This window comes from Diuraphis noxia, unplaced genomic scaffold, assembly GCF_037042655.1.
Source record: "Diuraphis noxia isolate RWA-SAM2 unplaced genomic scaffold, SU_Dnox_SAM2 contig0002, whole genome shotgun sequence".
NCBI lineage: Eukaryota > Metazoa > Arthropoda > Insecta > Hemiptera > Aphididae > Diuraphis > Diuraphis noxia.
Window position 1 is genome coordinate 12,123,892 of NW_028301712.1, and position 18,662 is coordinate 12,142,553.

General features: G+C 31.1%; 1 protein-coding gene across 4 annotated transcripts; it reads left to right on the forward strand.

Annotated features, from left to right (window-relative positions):
- The first annotated feature begins 2,187 nt into the window (after window positions 1-2,187).
- Mi-2 (chromodomain-helicase-DNA-binding protein Mi-2 homolog) lies at window positions 2,188-14,858 on the forward strand. Of its 4 annotated transcripts, none has more exons than XM_015518454.2 (32): window positions 2,188-2,569; window positions 3,685-3,752; window positions 3,854-3,979; window positions 4,050-4,185; window positions 4,257-4,405; window positions 4,462-4,602; window positions 4,770-4,958; window positions 5,061-5,312; window positions 5,406-5,605; window positions 5,687-5,810; window positions 5,873-6,070; window positions 6,146-6,306; window positions 6,368-6,542; window positions 6,604-6,725; window positions 7,004-7,259; window positions 7,322-7,624; window positions 7,701-7,940; window positions 8,005-8,315; window positions 8,504-8,680; window positions 8,887-9,010; window positions 9,089-9,277; window positions 9,349-9,751; window positions 9,810-9,946; window positions 10,918-11,009; window positions 11,087-11,273; window positions 11,351-11,533; window positions 11,976-12,119; window positions 12,895-13,137; window positions 13,205-13,458; window positions 13,553-13,913; window positions 13,975-14,155; window positions 14,232-14,858. In XM_015518454.2, exons 1-32 carry the CDS (start codon window positions 2,533-2,535, stop codon window positions 14,369-14,371), a joined length of 6,003 nt encoding a protein of 2,000 aa, XP_015373940.2. In that variant the 5' UTR covers window positions 2,188-2,532; the 3' UTR covers window positions 14,372-14,858. The 4 variants fall into 4 exon arrangements, with proteins under 4 accessions (XP_015373940.2, XP_015373957.2, XP_015373965.2 ...); XM_015518471.2 differs by having other exon boundaries at window positions 9,822-9,946; XM_015518479.2 differs by having other exon boundaries at window positions 9,825-9,946.
- Window positions 14,859-18,662: the final 3,804 nt, after the last annotated feature.

Genomic DNA, 18,662 nt, shown 5'->3' on the forward strand with positions numbered 1-18,662 from the left:
TCCGGAGCCCCCGGCGTATTTGTGTCGAGGGGCCCCGATATTACTAAAAATGTAATATTTCACTACTTATAAGCATTTTTTATCATTTTTATTTAATAACATGTTTGGGGGTCCTTCTGAAGAAATGCATCCGGGGCCCTTTAAGTACCAGACTGACACTGGAAAACAGTACGACCTCCATGTGGTGATGCACAAAAAAAAGGTATTTATTTTCAATACCTTAATCTTTAAATTTATATTATTGAAAATGTATAGGTAACTAATCGTAGATATACATTATTCGCACAGCCTTAGATTATTCAAAACACAAATTATTTGTAGGTTAGATCTTGTATATAGACGTTGTCGACTTTGTCGTTGAACGTCGGTGCTAATGCCCATTTCTCGCATTTAGCAAGAATCCACAGTATTATCATGACGATATCATTATAATTTATAGTCACATGGCATAATATCAGTTCAACACTTCAACCCACCCGCATTTTTTTATGTTTCTCTAGTATAAATAAAAATTCGTTCAGTTAATGTTAAAAGGAAATCGTTCAATTCTTCGTTCCTATAAAAAAGGAACTCGTTCTTTTCCTCGTTCCTCTATAAAGGTACCTGGTTCCTAGTTACCTTAGTTTACATTAATACTTTATCAAATTATTTTAGTACCAAAATATTTTTATTTTAAATATGTACAATTGTCAATTAATGTGTACAAAATATTATTTCAATTACATATTTACATCTCAAATAGTACATACCTAATATTAATTATTATTTATTATAGGCACTATACAAAAGAATTATAATATTTACGTTTCTATTCCCAAAAAGAAAGGGATTAATTCACGTTCCTATTCTTCTAAAAAATAATGAAATTAATTAATTCCACACATTCGTTCCTCTAACAAGGGATCAATTATTCCAGGTATCGTTCCTTAACGACACTGACTGATATTAATTATTAAGTACCCAGGTGCGTATCCAGGGGAGGTGTTACAGGTGTAATAACACCCCCTCCCCACAGCCGTGGTATACTTAATATTTCTTTATCAAGATAAAGATGCATCATAAGCACGAATTATCTTAAATCGTGATTTACACTTATTTATCAATATGAAGTATATTAGTTTATATTACGATAACAATAATGTAAAGCACTAAAGCCGGGATCCGGCACTAATTACTATTTTAGACCGTTTTGTGACGTTTTATCGATTACTCGTTTCATGCACGATTTAATATATCTTTTTATACAGCGTGTAAGAAAACGTTTACAACTTCTTAATTATTGCTTATTTGATTATCATGATGAACTATCATATACCTACGTAAAGTTATCAATTTTGTGTTTATAATTTTTTCAATTAATTTTGAATAACACCCCCCCCCCCCCTTAGAAATTTCTAGCTACGCGCCTAGGTACTTATACATTATTATAAAACTTAATACAGATTTACAGATAACAAAATTGTTAGGTGCCACGACAGGATCTTGATTTCAAATTTTTCAATACGAAATATATCTTCAAATCACTTTTTCGGGCGAAAACTTTATTACCAGTTTACCACGCCACCACGGTAATGAATTATAGAATACAAATATTATGTTTACAAAATTATGTGTAGACGTCCTTATCCTACCAAACGCGTTGAAATGACATTATTAATAATAATGAATGTGATCCTGATTTGAAACATCGTCAGTATCGGCCATCGGGAGCGTGAACCATTAGACTGAGCATTGACTATTGAGCATGAATGCCATGAATGCATCAAAGCATGATATTAAAAAATTGTATACGCGATTCCCTTCCTTTTTTCCTCAGTTTTTTTTTCACTCTCTTTTTCCCCGTAATAATTTTTCCCTGTTCCCCACCACCCAACATTTGACGTAACTACCACCATCACCCCCACCACCACCGCCATTTCCCGTTCACCCAGGTCGTACGTATGTTTATGTACAACAGTGTAGCTAAAGAAGTAAAGAGTCGACACGAACACCGCCGCGCCGCCGAACCGCTACCCCGCGCACCGAACCACACTGTCTACTGTCTACTGACTAGTCGGTTCTTGGACGCGGTCGTTCCGAAATCGTCCACCACCAAAAACTGCGGCGCTGTTTTCCACAAGCGCGGCATCCAATGCGCACGCGCACAAACGCCGATCGCGTTTTTTCCCCCGTGTGGGTACTCCAAAGACAATAACCAAACAACGCGAACCGTCTACAACGCGATATTACACTTATATCGTTTATTATTATTATTATTATTATTATTAATTTTTTCTCATTTCGGCGGTTTAGTGTTGTTTTCTGTTCTCGGCGTCTACCGCTGTTCGCCGCCAACGGTAATCGCGTCGCCCTACGACAACAACGACCATAACAACAACAACGGCGATAAAACCACAACAAACCGACAACGGCGGTACGCGTGTTGTTCGAGTACAACCGCACCGCATTCGCTGCTCCGTCCGTCGTGGTGTCAGCGTCCGATGGTGATATCCAACGTGCACAGCGGCGGCCAGTAGATCACCGGCAAACGCGATGGCATCGGACGAGGAAGTCGAGGAATCTTTCACCGGTAATAATGCACGACGCTTAAAGTTCCTCGTCGACGAGGACGACGGCGGTTTTTTCGCCGCCGGTGTCGTCGTCCCCGCGGCGCGCGCTTACCGTCCACCGCCGTTCCGTCTCGTCAACCCCCCCTCACCACCACCACTGCATAATCGGCTCATTAGGGCCGTGCCGCCGCCGAGTTTTCGCGAATGGGGCCAAACGTAAACAAAATGGTGGAACGGTGCCGCTGCTGGATTTTTCACTGTATCCACCAATAATGATAATTACACTACCTTTCCATATCAATTTCCGATGTTCATGTTACCTCGTACCCACAAGGTTTACCTCATTTCCCGTGTCATTACCTATCCAAAGCCCTCCCACCGTTCAACACGTTTGGCTTTCAATTATTCAGCTTATGTTTTGATTTTATCATTGAAAATTGAAAAGGTTTCAGCTTTCTCACAAGCCAGTACAGTTTTTCTACTTACTAGAATAGGATTTTTGCTCAAATGCTTATCAATTCATTAATGTTCGCTGACTTGCCTGTCACCCAACTCTGTGTCTTTTGATACATATTATTAGCCTGTTCTTCACACATAGGTAGGTGCATTTTGTATCGTGATTCATCGCATTATTCACCGTCCAATTAATTGGTTATTTAGGTAGGTACCTACTTGAAGATAAGTTCCTGTTTGTTATAAAAGTATACATCAAAATTACGACTTGATTGATAAACTCATCTCTGATCTTGCTGTGTGCCTGTGTATACCTAAATAAACCTTAAATTTCAAAAATAATTACAGTAGCTGGTCATTTTAAGCCATAGATTATTATAAATATAAATATATGGTACTTATTTTACACTTGTATTTTATATTCAAAAAATAATTAGGTAGCCTAGGTAATCAAAATATACTTTTTAGGTACTATATTATTTAGTTTCAATAATGCCTAATGTCTATTAATATTTTACTAATGCATACACACAAAAATAAAATTGCAGTTAACAATTATTTCAGAGTAGTACTTAGGTACTCTTATAGTTATAGATTTTTATTATTAGCTAAATAAAATTGATTTTTATGTTTAGTTACCTAGTTTGTGTTGAAAATTAATTTATATTTTATTTACTTTTAGAAGAATTTGATGAACCATCAAGTCGTGTAGAAAACTCGTTTGATTCTGAGGAAGAAAAACGTGTAGAGGTTAGTATTATCATCCACTCCCAATGCTTGTAATTAAGTTCATACATTTTTAAACAGAAACATATTTCTATTTTTGTTTATTATTTATTTATTTGATTTAGGAAGAAGATGATGAATATGATCCTGATGGTCGAAAAAAGAAGCGAGGTAAAAAGCGTAAAGCAAAGAGTGATTCTAAAAAGGAAAAGAAAAGAAAGAAAAGAAAAAGAGGTGGAGATAGTGCTGAGGTATTTGTTCTAATTAAACACTGCATTTTAACTTAGGTTTATACTTATTAAGATATATTTAATTTTATAGGAAAGTGATTTTGGGAATTTTGAAGAAGAAACTACTGCCGCTAATGACTCAGATTATTCCAATCGAAAGTCAAAGAAATCAAAAAACTCTTCCTCTAAGCATCATCAGCCCACTACATCTCAAGATAATAATGGCAGTACGGCATTTTTTTAAACTATTGAATTATAAAAGTAAATAAAAACTTACCCGTTTTATTACCAATTTTAGCTGGAATGCCATCAGTTGAAGAAGTCTGTCAAACATTTGGTTTACAAGATGTTTCAATTGATTTCACTGATGCTGACTATCAAAATTTAACCACTTACAAATTATTTCAGCAACATGTTAGGCCTATTCTTGCCAAAGAAAATCCTAAGGTAAGAATATTAATATCACAAATTTAGATTGGTATTATAATATTTTTTTTTTATAGGTTGTAATTGCTAAAATGATGATGTTAGTTGCTGCAAAGTGGCGTGATTTCTGCCAACAAAACCCACACCAAGAACAGCCAGAATTTGAAGCAAACGAAGAACCTGAATACCAACCTAAAAGTTCAACTTCTAGACACAAGGTGTGTGTTGTATAAGTTGAAATATTTAAAAGCATTTAACTTTAATTTCGAGCTGAAATTAAATTTAACTATAATATCCAAAAATATTCACTTCATAAATTAAATGGATTGTAACATTTATGTTTGTTAGTTAATTAAGTTTTACAATATAACTTTTTATTTTTCAGTCAAGATCAGTGGATGAATTAGATGAATTAGAAGAAGAAGAAGAAGTAGAAGTAGAAGAAAAGAAGAGTAAAAAACGAAGTAATCGCGCTAAGCGTAGTGGTGGTGGTAATAAGAGAAATTCACAAGGATCAACCTCTAAAGTTCCCACATTAAAAATAAGGCTTGGAAAACGCAAACAAGCAAGTTCTGTTAGTTTAAATTCAAATTAATTTCTTAGGAAATTATGAAACGTTTATTTGTTTGCTAATATGTTAATAATCAATTGATTTTATTTTTATATCTTTGTTTAGGATGATGATGCTGAAGGTGTGGGAGCTGGAGACACTCAAGGTGATTCAGATGCAGAATTTGAGCAAATGCTGCAAGAAGCTGAAGAAGGTGCAGCTGCTGAAGCTGAAGTGCCTGAAAAGAAGGCTGAAGATCCTGATGCTCCTAAAAAGAAAGCAAAAACCAAAATTGGTAATAAGTCTAAAAAGAAGAAAAAGACCAAAATGACTTCCAAATTCCCAGATGGTAGTGGTGATGGAGAAGAAGGATATGAAGTAAGTGTATAACTCTATATTTATATTTAGGTATTATTATTAATTTTTCATGTATAAGACCAAACTTAACGTATTCACTGATTTTCACATTAGCAAACAGATCATCAAGATTACTGTGAGGTTTGCCAACAAGGAGGAGAAATTATCTTATGCGATACTTGTCCAAGAGCATATCATCTTGTATGTTTGGATCCAGAGTTGGAAGATACACCTGAAGGAAAATGGTCTTGTCCACATTGTGAAAGCGAAGGTGGTCAAGAACAAGAAGAAGATGAACATCAAGAATTTTGCAGGTAATTATTCCTTTCCACATAATAAAAATTACATCTACATAGACTAACTTAAAATTAATACATTTTCTACTACAATAATAGAGTATGTAAAGATGGAGGTGAACTTTTATGTTGCGATTCTTGTCCAGCCGCATATCATACATTCTGTTTGAGTCCCCCTATTACTGATGTACCTGATGGTGATTGGAAGTGTCCTCGATGTTCAGTAAGGATGAATTATAATTAATTAACTTGTTGAACAATTTATTTTTATTATGATATCATTAGGCAAAACCATTACCAGGGAAAGTTTCAAAAATCTTAACTTGGCGTTGGAAACCAATACCAGAAGATCCTAATAAACCAGTTGATGAACAATCTGAAAAGGTTAACCGACGACGAAATAAACAACAAAGGCAACGAGAATACTTTGTGAAATGGCAAGATCAGAGTTACTGGAAATGTGACTGGGTGTCTGAAGTTCAAGTAATATTCCCTTTAAGTTTTGAAATATTATATTATTACTTATTTTGATTCTAAACAATCAAACATATTATACAGATGGAAGTTTTTCATCCAATTACTATTAGAAGTTATATGCGAAAATATGATATGGATGAACCCCCTAAATTAGAAGAACCATTAGATGAATTAGACAACCGATGGAAAAGACTTCGTGAAGTTGGTGGTGATCAATCTGCCTTAGAAGAAAAATTTTACAGGTATTATCATTAAATTCAGAATAATTTTGTTTGATATTTATTATAATATTATTTGTTTTAGATATGGTGTAAAACCAGAATGGCTATTGGTCCATAGAATTCTAAATCATAAGCATTTAAGAGATGCACGTATGATGTATTTAGTTAAATGGCGAGACTTGCCATATAGCTTAGCTACATGGGAACATGAAAATCCTGAATATACAGATTTAAAATCATTTATTGATTATTATTGGGTAAATTTAGCATTTAATTTTTGAATTTTATATTTGTTAAATATTTGGTTTTTAATAATAGGAACTAAGGGCATCATGTGATACATCAAAGAAAACCAAAAAAGTGAAAGGAAAAAAGAGCAGTAGTAAAAAGGATTCAGTTGATGACGAAGAAACACCTAAAGCCACAATGGGACTTACTTGGTATGTAAATGTAAAGAAATCTATATTAATAAGTGAGATGACCTTGTCAGGACACTTCATCAAATTAAAATAATAAAGATGAGCAGTAGTTTTATGTGTTTTTCTTAATAGTAGAACAAATTTTTCAAAAACAAATTTAAACATTTTACATTGCTTAAATTTGCTTTGTTATTTTATTTGTTTTGCTCTTAAAGCAAAATTTTGTTGTTTAAGTGAATATTTGAGATATATTTATGTTATTTAATTTTAAATCTAATCTTCATTACATTTATTTTTAGTCGCAAATTTGTGCCGGCTCCTGATAAACCAGTATCTGATTTAAAAAAGAAATATGAAAAGCAACCCGATTATGTATCCGAAACTGGTATGGAATTGCATCCTTATCAGTTAGAAGGTTTAAACTGGCTAAGATATTCTTGGGGTCAAGGCATTGATACTATATTAGCTGATGAAATGGGTCTTGGAAAAACCATTCAAACCATAACATTTTTATACTCTCTTTATAAGGAAGGACATTGCAAAGGTCCATTTTTGGTGAGTATCATAAGACCGTGAATCTCTTATTTTTATTTATTGCTTGTTTTTCTAAATATTAGGTGAGTGTACCACTATCGACACTTATTAATTGGGAACGTGAATTTGAAACATGGGCACCAGACTTTTATGTTGTCTCCTATGTAGGAGACAAAGACTCTAGAGTAACAATTAGAGAAAATGAATTTTCATTTGATGATACTCGTTCTGGTGTACGTTGTAATAAGATAAAAGGCGCAGTTAAATTCCACGTATTACTTACAAGTTATGAACTAATTTCAATAGACGCTCCATTATTAGGATCAATTGAATGGGCTGTATTAGTTGTGGATGAGGCTCATAGGCTTAAAAGCAATCAGTCAAAAGTAATTACATAATAGCCATTTTATGTTAATTAGTTTATATTTTTTTATTTTACCTAATATAATTGTTGTAATACAGTTTTTTAGACTTTTGGCTGGCTATAATATACGTAATAAGTTGCTATTAACTGGTACTCCTCTACAAAATAATCTAGAAGAGTTATTCCATTTATTAAATTTTTTGACACCTGAAAAGTTTAATGATCTAACAGTTTTTCAAAACGAATTTGCTGATATTTCAAAAGAAGAGCAAGTCAAACGTCTTCACGAAATGTTAGGTCCTCATATGCTTAGAAGATTAAAAGCTGATGTTTTGAAGGTATATTTCTATTTTATAAAATTAAATATATATTTACTATTTACTATTAATACCTAAATTTTAGAATATGCCTTCAAAATCAGAGTTCATTGTACGTGTTGAATTATCTCCAATGCAAAAGAAATATTATAAATATATTTTAACACGAAATTTTGAAGCTCTTAATCCAAGAGGTGGAGGACAGCAAGTGTCCTTATTAAATATTATGATGGATTTAAAAAAGTGTTGTAATCATCCATACCTTTTCCCTGCGGCTGCTCAAGAAGCTCCAACTACTATCAATGGAAGTTATGAAATTGGTGGTCTCACTAGAGCAGCTGGAAAACTAGTTTTATTATCTAAAATGCTCAGAATACTCAATGAAACAAATCATCGGTAAATTAAATATACTTAATACATATCTTTATCTTTAACATACATTATGAATATTAATATATTAAATGCATCTTTACTTTGAGCTTAAAATAAATAAGACATTAAAGAATTGGTATTCTAATCAATGATGTCAGAAATTATGTATTTATCTGTTCAGTAATTACATAAGACTATAATCATCGTTTCAGAGTTTTAATATTTTCTCAAATGACAAAAATGTTGGATATTCTTGAAGATTATCTTGAAGGAGAAGGTTATAAATATGAAAGAATTGATGGTTCTATAACGGGAAATCAAAGACAAGAAGCAATTGATAGATTCAATGCTCCTGGTGCTCAACAATTTGTATTCTTGCTCTCAACCAGGTATTTCAGAGAAATATATTAAGTTATTATTATTGAATTAGAAAATTATAATTATATTTAGTTACCTATGATAAAAACTTTCATTTATATTATTATGAAATAAGTAAATTAATTTTTTTATTTAACAGGAGTAAAATAAATTAATTTAATGACAGTTATAAACCAAATTTTTTGACACACTTGTATAATTAATATTTATATTTAAGGGCTGGTGGTTTGGGAATCAATTTGGCAACTGCTGATACAGTCATAATTTATGATTCTGATTGGAATCCTCATAATGATATTCAAGCTTTTTCAAGAGCTCATCGTATTGGTCAAGCAAATAAAGTAATAATTTGTTTAGTACATAATGTAAATTATAAATGCAATTATTATGATTATTAAACCTGATTTATATTAATTTAGGTTATGATATATCGTTTTGTGACAAGAAATTCAGTTGAAGAACGAGTTACCCAAGTAGCCAAAAGAAAAATGATGTTGACTCACTTAGTTGTAAGACCTGGTATGGGAGGAAAACAAACTAATTTTACAAAACAAGAATTGGATGACATATTACGATTTGGAACTGAAGAACTATTTAAAGAAGAAGAGGTATTTAATACTATTTTTTTATTGCAAAAAATTAATTTTACATCTAAATAAATTGTAATTGTATACACTAGGGTAAAGAAGAAGAAGCTATTCATTACGATGATAAAGCAGTTGCAGAACTATTAGACCGTTCAAAAATTGGTATTGAACAAAAAGAAAATTGGTCAAATGAATATTTGTCTTCATTCAAAGTGGCTAGTTATGTAACTAAAGAAGAAGATGAAGAAGAAGAAGCTAATACAGAAGTTATTAAACAAGAAGCTGAAAATACTGATCCTGCATATTGGGTTAAATTGCTTCGTCATCATTATGAGCAACATCAAGAAGATATTTCCAGAACATTAGGCAAAGGAAAACGAGTTAGAAAACAAGTAAACTATAATGATGGTGGTGGTGTTGTAGATTCAACTCGTGAAGATACTACTTGGCAAGAAAATCTATCTGATTATAATTCAGATTTCTCTGCTCCATCAGGTATGATTTCTGAAATAGAAAACCCCTTTTTTTGTTTTTGATATTTTTTAATTTAAAGATGATGACAAAGAAGATGACGACTTTGATGAAAAAGATGGTGAAGCTGGTAAAAAACTTAAACGTAAACCTGAAAGAAAAGAAGAAAGAGATAGACCTTTGCCTCCTTTATTGGCTAGAGTTGGTGGAAACATTGAGGTAAGTAATAATTTCATTCAAATACATACATTTATCCAAGTGTGGGTTAATCAAACATTAAGAGTTTATTAAATGTTGTGTTTACCCAATTGGAAAATAAAAGGAAACAGATTTAGAATAATAGCATATTAAGTGATCTGTGCTTTTATTAAAGGCCTTTTTCTACATTAAAATTGAACTTTAAAAACAATCTACATTAGAAAATAACTACTAATAAACATATTCACTTGTGTGCTTTATGGACAATTAATATGACAGCAGTGGTTTAGTTGATTATGTTATGTATCAATATCAAATAGAATCGAGATCAGTGTGGGACACTACATTATTTCTTTCAGTTTTAAATACATAAAAAAAATGCCACTTGATGCGGAATTCTGTTAAGTTTAAAAGTTATAGTCAGAGTGTGCATTTTTATGCAATCGTATATTGTTTCCTTATCACATTTTGAGATTTTTGTCAGTATTCTTTTCAAACTGTAAAATTGTGAAAGTCATGGTAATTGTTCTTTGCATATTTTAACAAAATACATATTATAACACATAAAATTAACTACTGTAATAACTAATATTTAGTCTAGCAGAAAATGTAATAATACTCTTTAGTGAGCACTAAAATATAATATTTTCATTGTAAGTTGCGTAATTTGTTTTTTAAAGTAATTATTGAATACAAATTGTGAATTTTTACCATAATAGACAATTTTAAGTTTTTTTTCTTCCTTTCATAATTTTGACTGCATGTTAGTATGGTAGTGAATTCATATCTATGTTATAGTTATAGTGTTAATGTGAGCAAATCAAATTATTTATTATTACCAAATTTAAATTTATATCTTTGCCCCATCTAATATTTTTTTGATACATTACGTAATTAATTCTACATTCAGAAATAACAAATACAATTGAGAAATCCTGTTAAGTAAAGAATGATTTATTAGTATTTAACTATGAATTTTTTGATTTTCTAAGGTACTTGGATTTAATGCTCGGCAAAGAAAGGCTTTCTTAAATGCTATCATGAGGTATGGAATGCCACCTCAAGATGCCTTTAACTCTCAATGGTAATATTGGATTTACATTGTTATTAACTGTATCAATCATGTAATTTATTTTTTCATTTTTATAACAATGTAATTAGGCTTGTAAGAGATTTGAGAGGAAAATCAGAAAAAAATTTTAAAGCATATGTTTCATTATTTATGCGTCACTTGTGTGAACCTGGTGCTGATAATTCTGAAAATTTTGCTGATGGCGTACCACGTGAAGGTCTAAGTCGACAACATGTACTCACAAGAATTGGTGTTATGTCACTAATTCGTAAAAAAGTAAGCAATTTATAGAGTGTATATTATTAAATATTATTTCAATTTCATTAATTTGTTTTTTTGAAAAAAAATTGAAGGTTCAAGAATTTGAAGAAATTAATGGTTTCTACAGTATGCCAGAGCTTATTCGTAAACCTATTCAAACTATCAAAGCAGCTGATGCATCTACTAGTTCAACACCTGTTCCACGTTCTGAAGCTTCAACACCTACAACTACTGTATCAGAAAAAGCTGAAGTTGAAACGGAAAATAAACCTAAAGTAAGTTAAATACTTCACTAATTAATATATACAGTGTGAAACATAAAGAAATAACAGAATTTAGTGTTTTTATATGTTTCATTTGTCATATCTTTCTGTTACACACTGTATATAATAATTAGTGAAGTATTTACACTACATACATATATTTTTATTGAGTTAAAACTTCAGCATATAAAGTCACTAGCCTGAAAGCTATTAGTTAATTTTTATTGTTGAGGGAGAGTACGATTGGTTTGAACACGAGTATATGAGGCAAGGATTTGTCATTGAATTTGAATCTGAGATCAAGTATCACCTGTCCAAAAGCTAGTAAGACCGGGTGATGCTTGATCTCAAATTAGTTAGCGCCTGCATTCAACTACTGTGCCACATCAGACCTTAATGTTTAATTTTTATCTAACTATTAAATTGTTAATTGTTATTTATTTATATTCTAAAGGATCCTGAGGAGAAACCAAAAGAAACACCAGCAACAACTGATGATAAGCCAATAGAAATTAAATCTGAAGAAAGTACTAACACAACTCCTGTTAAAATTGAAAATGAATTATCTGCTAAAACTGATAATCCAGAAGAAACATCTGTAAGTAAAAGTTTTTAACGATTAATACATTTTTGTTATGAAGATATGTTAATTTAAATAAGTTACAATAACATAGTCAGAAATGATGTAGAACTTTTATGCAATGAATTATTTTGATGATTTTGCTGTTAGATAGTATCTGATCTGATTATTATAATTAATATTGTTTTTAGTATTCTTATCTACCATAATATTTAACTCAAATGTGATGAAATCATTTTTAGCAATGAATTTCATTGATTTTTTGCTGCTAGATAGTATCTGATTTGATTATTATTGTTGTATGCACGATCAATCAATAATTGACCATTCAATGATGTTTAAAGTTGAGTAGTTTGTTTAGTAGATAATATAACTATTTTGTGCAACATTTTATCAAAAATTAATATATTTATTTAAAACAAGTTCCAAAATTATGTCCGAAGACATAACTTTTTTAAGTCTTCAATGATAATTAATAGACTGGTGTGAAACTGAAGACTAAGTGACAGAGATACATCATAAATAGGCCTTTTATATAGTATTCTCTTCCTGGACTAAGTATCTAGGTATTTTTTGGTTCACCAGACTAGTGCAAATGAGTCAGCAAATGGGGAACTAACCCCAATGATTCTTGTTTTTAAGATAATCTTTAAAGTTGATTCTTTGTCCTAATATTTTTTTCATAAAATAGATGTTAAGCATGTACATGTACCATGTGTGTTATTATATATGTCTAGTACTATTCTGCTTTAGAATATAGCCCTGTATTATATTGTGTACATCTTTTTTTCAGGTTGTTAAAGAAGAAAATGAAGGAGCAGTGAATCTTCAAAAAGAAAAACCAATTGAAGAAAAAATACCAGAAAAAGAAACCACTCAAGAAAATGACAATGAAGTTGTCAAGGTTGAACAGTCTGACACTTCATCAACAGAACAAAAAGAATGTAATTCTGTAGCAACATCTGAAATTGAAAAGAAAGAAGAAGAAGAAGAAAAAGAAAAGGAATCTGAACCTTCTATTGCTGATAAAAAAGAAGTATGTGCCAGTTTTTTGTTTATTTATTTTTTTATAATTTCATAATTTACAATTTTCAACTTTATAGGAAGAAATAAAAGCTGCTGAAGCCTCAGCAAAGGCACTGCAAGCAGATGATGAAACTAAGAAAAAATTATTAGAAGAAGCTGAAAGAGCTAAAGTGGCTGCTGGCATTGGCACTGAAAATGATAAAGAGGATAAAATTACTAGGAAGTTTATGTTTAACATTGCTGATGGTGGTTTTACTGAACTCCATACTTTGTGGGTAAACGAAGAAAAAGCAGCTGTTCCTGGACGAGAATATGAAATCTGGCACAGAAGGTATGAGCTTAGCCAAAGAATAATATTCATTTAAAATGTTTGTTAATATGTATACGTCATTTTATGTTTATTGTATTGTTTTATTTTTTTTAAGACATGATTATTGGTTATTGGCGGGTATTGTAACACATGGTTATGGGCGTTGGCAAGATATTCAAAATGATATCCGATTTGCTATCATCAATGAGCCTTTTAAAATGGATGTAGGTAAAGGGAACTTCTTGGAAATTAAAAACAAATTCTTGGCAAGAAGATTTAAATTATTGGAACAAGCGCTTGTTATTGAGGAACAACTAAGGCGAGCTGCCTATTTGAACCTTACACAAGATCCAAATCATCCAGCAATGTCATTGAATGCTCGGTTTGCTGAGGTTGAGTGTTTGGCTGAATCACATCAACACTTATCTAAAGAAAGTTTAGCTGGCAACAAACCGGCCAATGCTGTTCTTCACAAAGTATAGATAAAATGTTATAATTGTAGGTTCAAAACTAAAATGTTTGACATTGTTTTTTTAGGTATTAAATCAATTGGAAGAACTTTTATCAGATATGAAATCTGATGTAAGTAGATTACCTGCAACTCTGGCTCGTATACCACCTGTTGCCCAGCGACTTCAAATGTCTGAAAGATCTATATTATCTCGTTTAGCTGCTACCACATCTTCGGCTACATCTACTTCCCAACAACAATCTGGAGGTAAATAATATTTTTATATTTAAAGCTATTTTTTATTTTGCATCACAATAAATAAAAAAATTTTTTTTTAATTTAGTTGGGGCCATAAGCAATCAATACCCTAATGGTTTTCAAAATGGACAATTAAATGGTGCGTTCGGCAACACTAACTTCACCAATTTCAGACCCCAGTATTCAGTACCTGGGCAGCAAACATCTTCATCTAGCACTGCTTAAGTGCCATTTTGTATTTTATATTCATCAAAAACCTTTTTAATTCTTTATTTCTAGATCTCTATCTAAAACAGAAAACATTTTATTTTAATTCATTATTATACTTTATTTGAGTTATAATATTGAGTTGGTAACCGATTATTTTTCATTTTCTTATTTATTACACTACACAAAGGTTTGAGTTTCTATTGAATACCAATGTAAAAATTAATTCAAAATGTACTTTTTATCCTGAAAATTAGTGACCAATTATTTTTGCACTGCGCCTGCAGTGTCTTAAATGTCTCATAAACATTGTACATACATTTTATTATCAACAAAACGGAAAATTACATTAGCTTTAATGTATTTACTTAATAACTTTTTTATGATATTTATTTTATTATTATTATATTTTTTTTCTAAGGGTTTTAGATTGTAATATAAGGACATTTTTCATTACGTATTTGATGATAAGTAAAACAATAAAACAACTGATATGTCAGATGTATATTTATTTTATTATTTATTTTATTGAATAATTGAGAACTTTACTTGAAGGCAGTCATTTAATCAGAGCAAAATGGCAGAGATTTAATAACAAATAATTCTAGCATTTAAATTTCAAATGGGTAATTGTATAAAGTCCAACTTGACACCCATCACCCTCTTTATCATTAATGTACGTCAATTGGTTGTGATATACATAATATAATATGTTACATCATTTCATTGTGCATTTTATGATGATAATTTTATGTGGTTTACCCAATGTAACCTTCAGGAACTCAAATATTTTTTTCTTATAAGGGGATCATCATTGGCGGACAGTCAAAACATACTAATCATTTGTCCATCATAACGTTCAACCTTGTTATATGATAATACTTTTTAAAACTGATTTAAATTCTTTGTTATGTCCAATGTCTGAGTTTGAATATTTTAAAATTAGTAAATACTACTGTTGATTATTCAGGATTTGATTCAGAAGTACTTAAATGTGGACTGACCGATCTCAAGTAGACATAAAAAATTCAAATAAGTTTTCTGAAAAATCATTGCATTAACCTAACCTAACTATGTAGATTGATAGATACTAGGTAGTTAAAAGTAATAAATAACCTAGTATAAGTAGTAGTATACCTACTAACCTGGTTAAAAATAATTACTAACTTGCCCAGCTTTGGACTATTATCACGTGGGTTTGTATGTTGATAAAGAACGAAAAATAAAATGAATGAGGTGTAGGCATGCACAGACTTCTACAGTTTCTTTTGTTTTTTTCTTTTCTTCTATTGTTCTATGATAGTATAGAACAGTGGCGCCCAGACAGGTTAGCAAGGAATGCAACTGCATAATAATATGTTCTTGAGGGGGGTGGGTGTGTACTACTGCAGGTTTCACAGGGAAATTAAAACATTTATAACATAAACTATAGTCGATACTAATTGATTTCTTTGAATTACAGCGAATAATAAATGAAAATATTTGTTATAAATAAAACAAATGGGTGGGTGGCTAACTTTTAACTGTATGTGCTCTTAAAATATCTCTGTAGTCTGTACGCCACTGGTATAGAAATCTGCAGACATGTAGTGAGTAATGACCATGAACATAGAGCAGGGGTCGGGAACCTGCGGCTCCGGAGCCGCATGTGGCTCTTTAACTAGCAACCTGCGGCTCTTTGGATAATTATCAATATATCGATATCCGTAAAATATAAATTATATTATACTAAATAATATTATATTTGTATAAACAATAATAATAATAATATAGATATAAATAATGATGAATTAATGAAATAAAGTTTTCAATATTTTCTAAATTTAAGACGTATTATTATGTTTTTATTGCCTACTAAAAAAAGGTTGTTCAAACCTGCAGTGTGGCTCCTGGATATCATAGTTTTGTATTTTTTTGAAAAAATAGCTCTTTCCTACGAAAAGGTTCCCGACCCCTGACATAGAGTAAGAGTAATGATGATATGATAATGACTATGACGTTACAGTATGTCCAGCTCAAATACTCGATTTGAAAACTTGAGTTCTCCAATTTGCCACAGTCTATCCCCTACCGTAGAACTGGTAGAACGATGGTAATTATTTTGTGTTATAATAAATAGATATGTTGAGACTGCCACATTGGTCATATTTGCTTTTTCGAGAAATGGGATCTTATGTCAATTTTATTACTTGTCACTTAGCACAACATCTAAAAATTAATTATGGTTATCTACGACAGAAAACGAAAAGAAATATGTATTCTATTTTCAATTGTTGAAATATGTTACGAACATATTATTGTTAGATTTTACTTTATTTAATATACATAATGTACGTATACTTAAATATATATACATAAAGATTTATCTAGTTATTTTAAAATTTAAAGTATTGCAAATTACAATTTTTGTATTGGTAAAAAATGGAACAGATTACACGAGTAGAATATCCTTTTATCTAATTTTATATGGTACAATAAACTACATGAATCTTAAAAATCGGTGCAATAATGACCAACATTAATTTTTAAATATGATGCAAATTACATTTATAAATATATTTTGTTAGATTACTTTTATCGCAAATTACATACTCCTTTTTTTCGGACCAAAACTTAAATGACCGTTTTTTTTTTTTTTTAATTCAAAATTATCGTCGACGATAACCGTTTTCTGGAGTAAAACATAATTTTGATATTGTATTTAAACTACATATAATTCTCGTTAAAACGAGAATGTAAAATGTACAATATAGGTACGTTTTATTTTTGACCGACCCGGTCCAAAGCCAAGTACGACGATCCGACTACATCCATCCCGGAATATTCGTCTAATGTCTTATATGACCTGGCTTGATGGTCCAAGCCCGTGTAGATCTCCATAATAGATAAAGGTTGAAAAAAATTCATTCAATACCATTTAAATTTAAAGTTTAATATTATGGTAATGTGTGATATACTTTTCATATATGGATTACGGGATATAATCCCACAATTGTTTTTTTTTTTTTTTTTAATGTAAAAGCTAAATATTCTAGTGATTAAGGGCCAGTTGTACCGTCTACGGTTAAACTTCGATTACGCTTAATCAGCTGATAACAGATATTTAACCGTGCAAATTCGGCCGATTAAACTCCGGTTAACTTTAATCAGAGACGGTACAGAGCTGGCCCTAAAAATATAATAAACAATTTCCCTAAACTTTAAACGCGTAAAAACGTGTTATTTTAACCTTTGAACATTACAAAATTGCGATACCATATTATTATCATGATGATACTAAAATAGATCGCTGCAAGACAGTCGTCGTTTGCAATTGCGTATAATACAATATGGTTGTGAACCGCCTATGCCTAATAATGCACGTTATAATAGCCATCAAATTATTATTTACTCGTCCGCAAAAACCCGTCCAGATAAGAGCGACTAGTGAAGCCTTTATGGCTCTGCGATCACCAGATCGCCCGCGACCTGCAGTCAGTATACTCATTTGTAGTCACCAAGTTACTACTCGGTGCTCACGATAGTTATCGGACGACTGCTACCGCCGACTGCACGAATAATTGTGATGTCCCGATGAACGCATATATAGATACTATTAAATAACGGTAAGTATCAAATGAATTAAAAGATATTATACGTTTTTATTAGGTACATTTAATTCTACGTACGTTTATAAACGCCATCGTTATTAAGTACTTATAGGGCTCGGAACTTGATGCGCCTAACAGTGGCCCCGAATTCGAATTTTCTTATGTGAACCGAAATCATGCTCAATTATGTATAGAACATCTGATTTAACTTTGGTATCCCATCGACCGCTGGGTACTTCTTAAAACTCATCTACACCAACCCACCCATTTAAGAAATAAAACGCGTGAAACACGAATTCAGCGCCACTGGCGATTAAAAAAGTATAAATATTATGTACATACTTATATATATATATATATATATAGGGTTCGGGACTTATAGCACTTAAAAGCACTAAAATATGCACTTAAAAACCCTAAAATATGCACAAAAAATTAAAAAATATGCATTTAATATATTTATTATTTTATTAATACCTAATTATCGATTACAATTATTAGTATCACATAAAAAATTTAAAAAATCAACTGATAGTTTCTTGAATTTTATTCGTAAACTATATAATGATAGGAAAAATTAAAAATTAAATTCAATAAATAAATAATTTTATATTTATGCCTTACCTTCATTGTTACATTGAATAATTAAATGTTTCCGAATTTTGAATTGCGATACAAACAATACGGGCCATCATATTTTCTAATCACGAAAAAATTAT

Excerpts from the sequence above, each read along its gene's own strand:
- Mi-2 (XM_015518454.2), top strand. The coding sequence starts at position 2,533 with ATGGCATCGGACGAGGAAGTCGAGGAATCTTTCACCG. Across the intron at positions 7,625-7,700 it reads TTAAAAGCAATCAGTCAAAA|TTTTTTAGACTTTTGGCTGG; the intron begins GTAATTACATAA and ends GTTGTAATACAG. Across the intron at positions 11,010-11,086 it reads GATGCCTTTAACTCTCAATG|GCTTGTAAGAGATTTGAGAG; the intron begins GTAATATTGGAT and ends CAATGTAATTAG.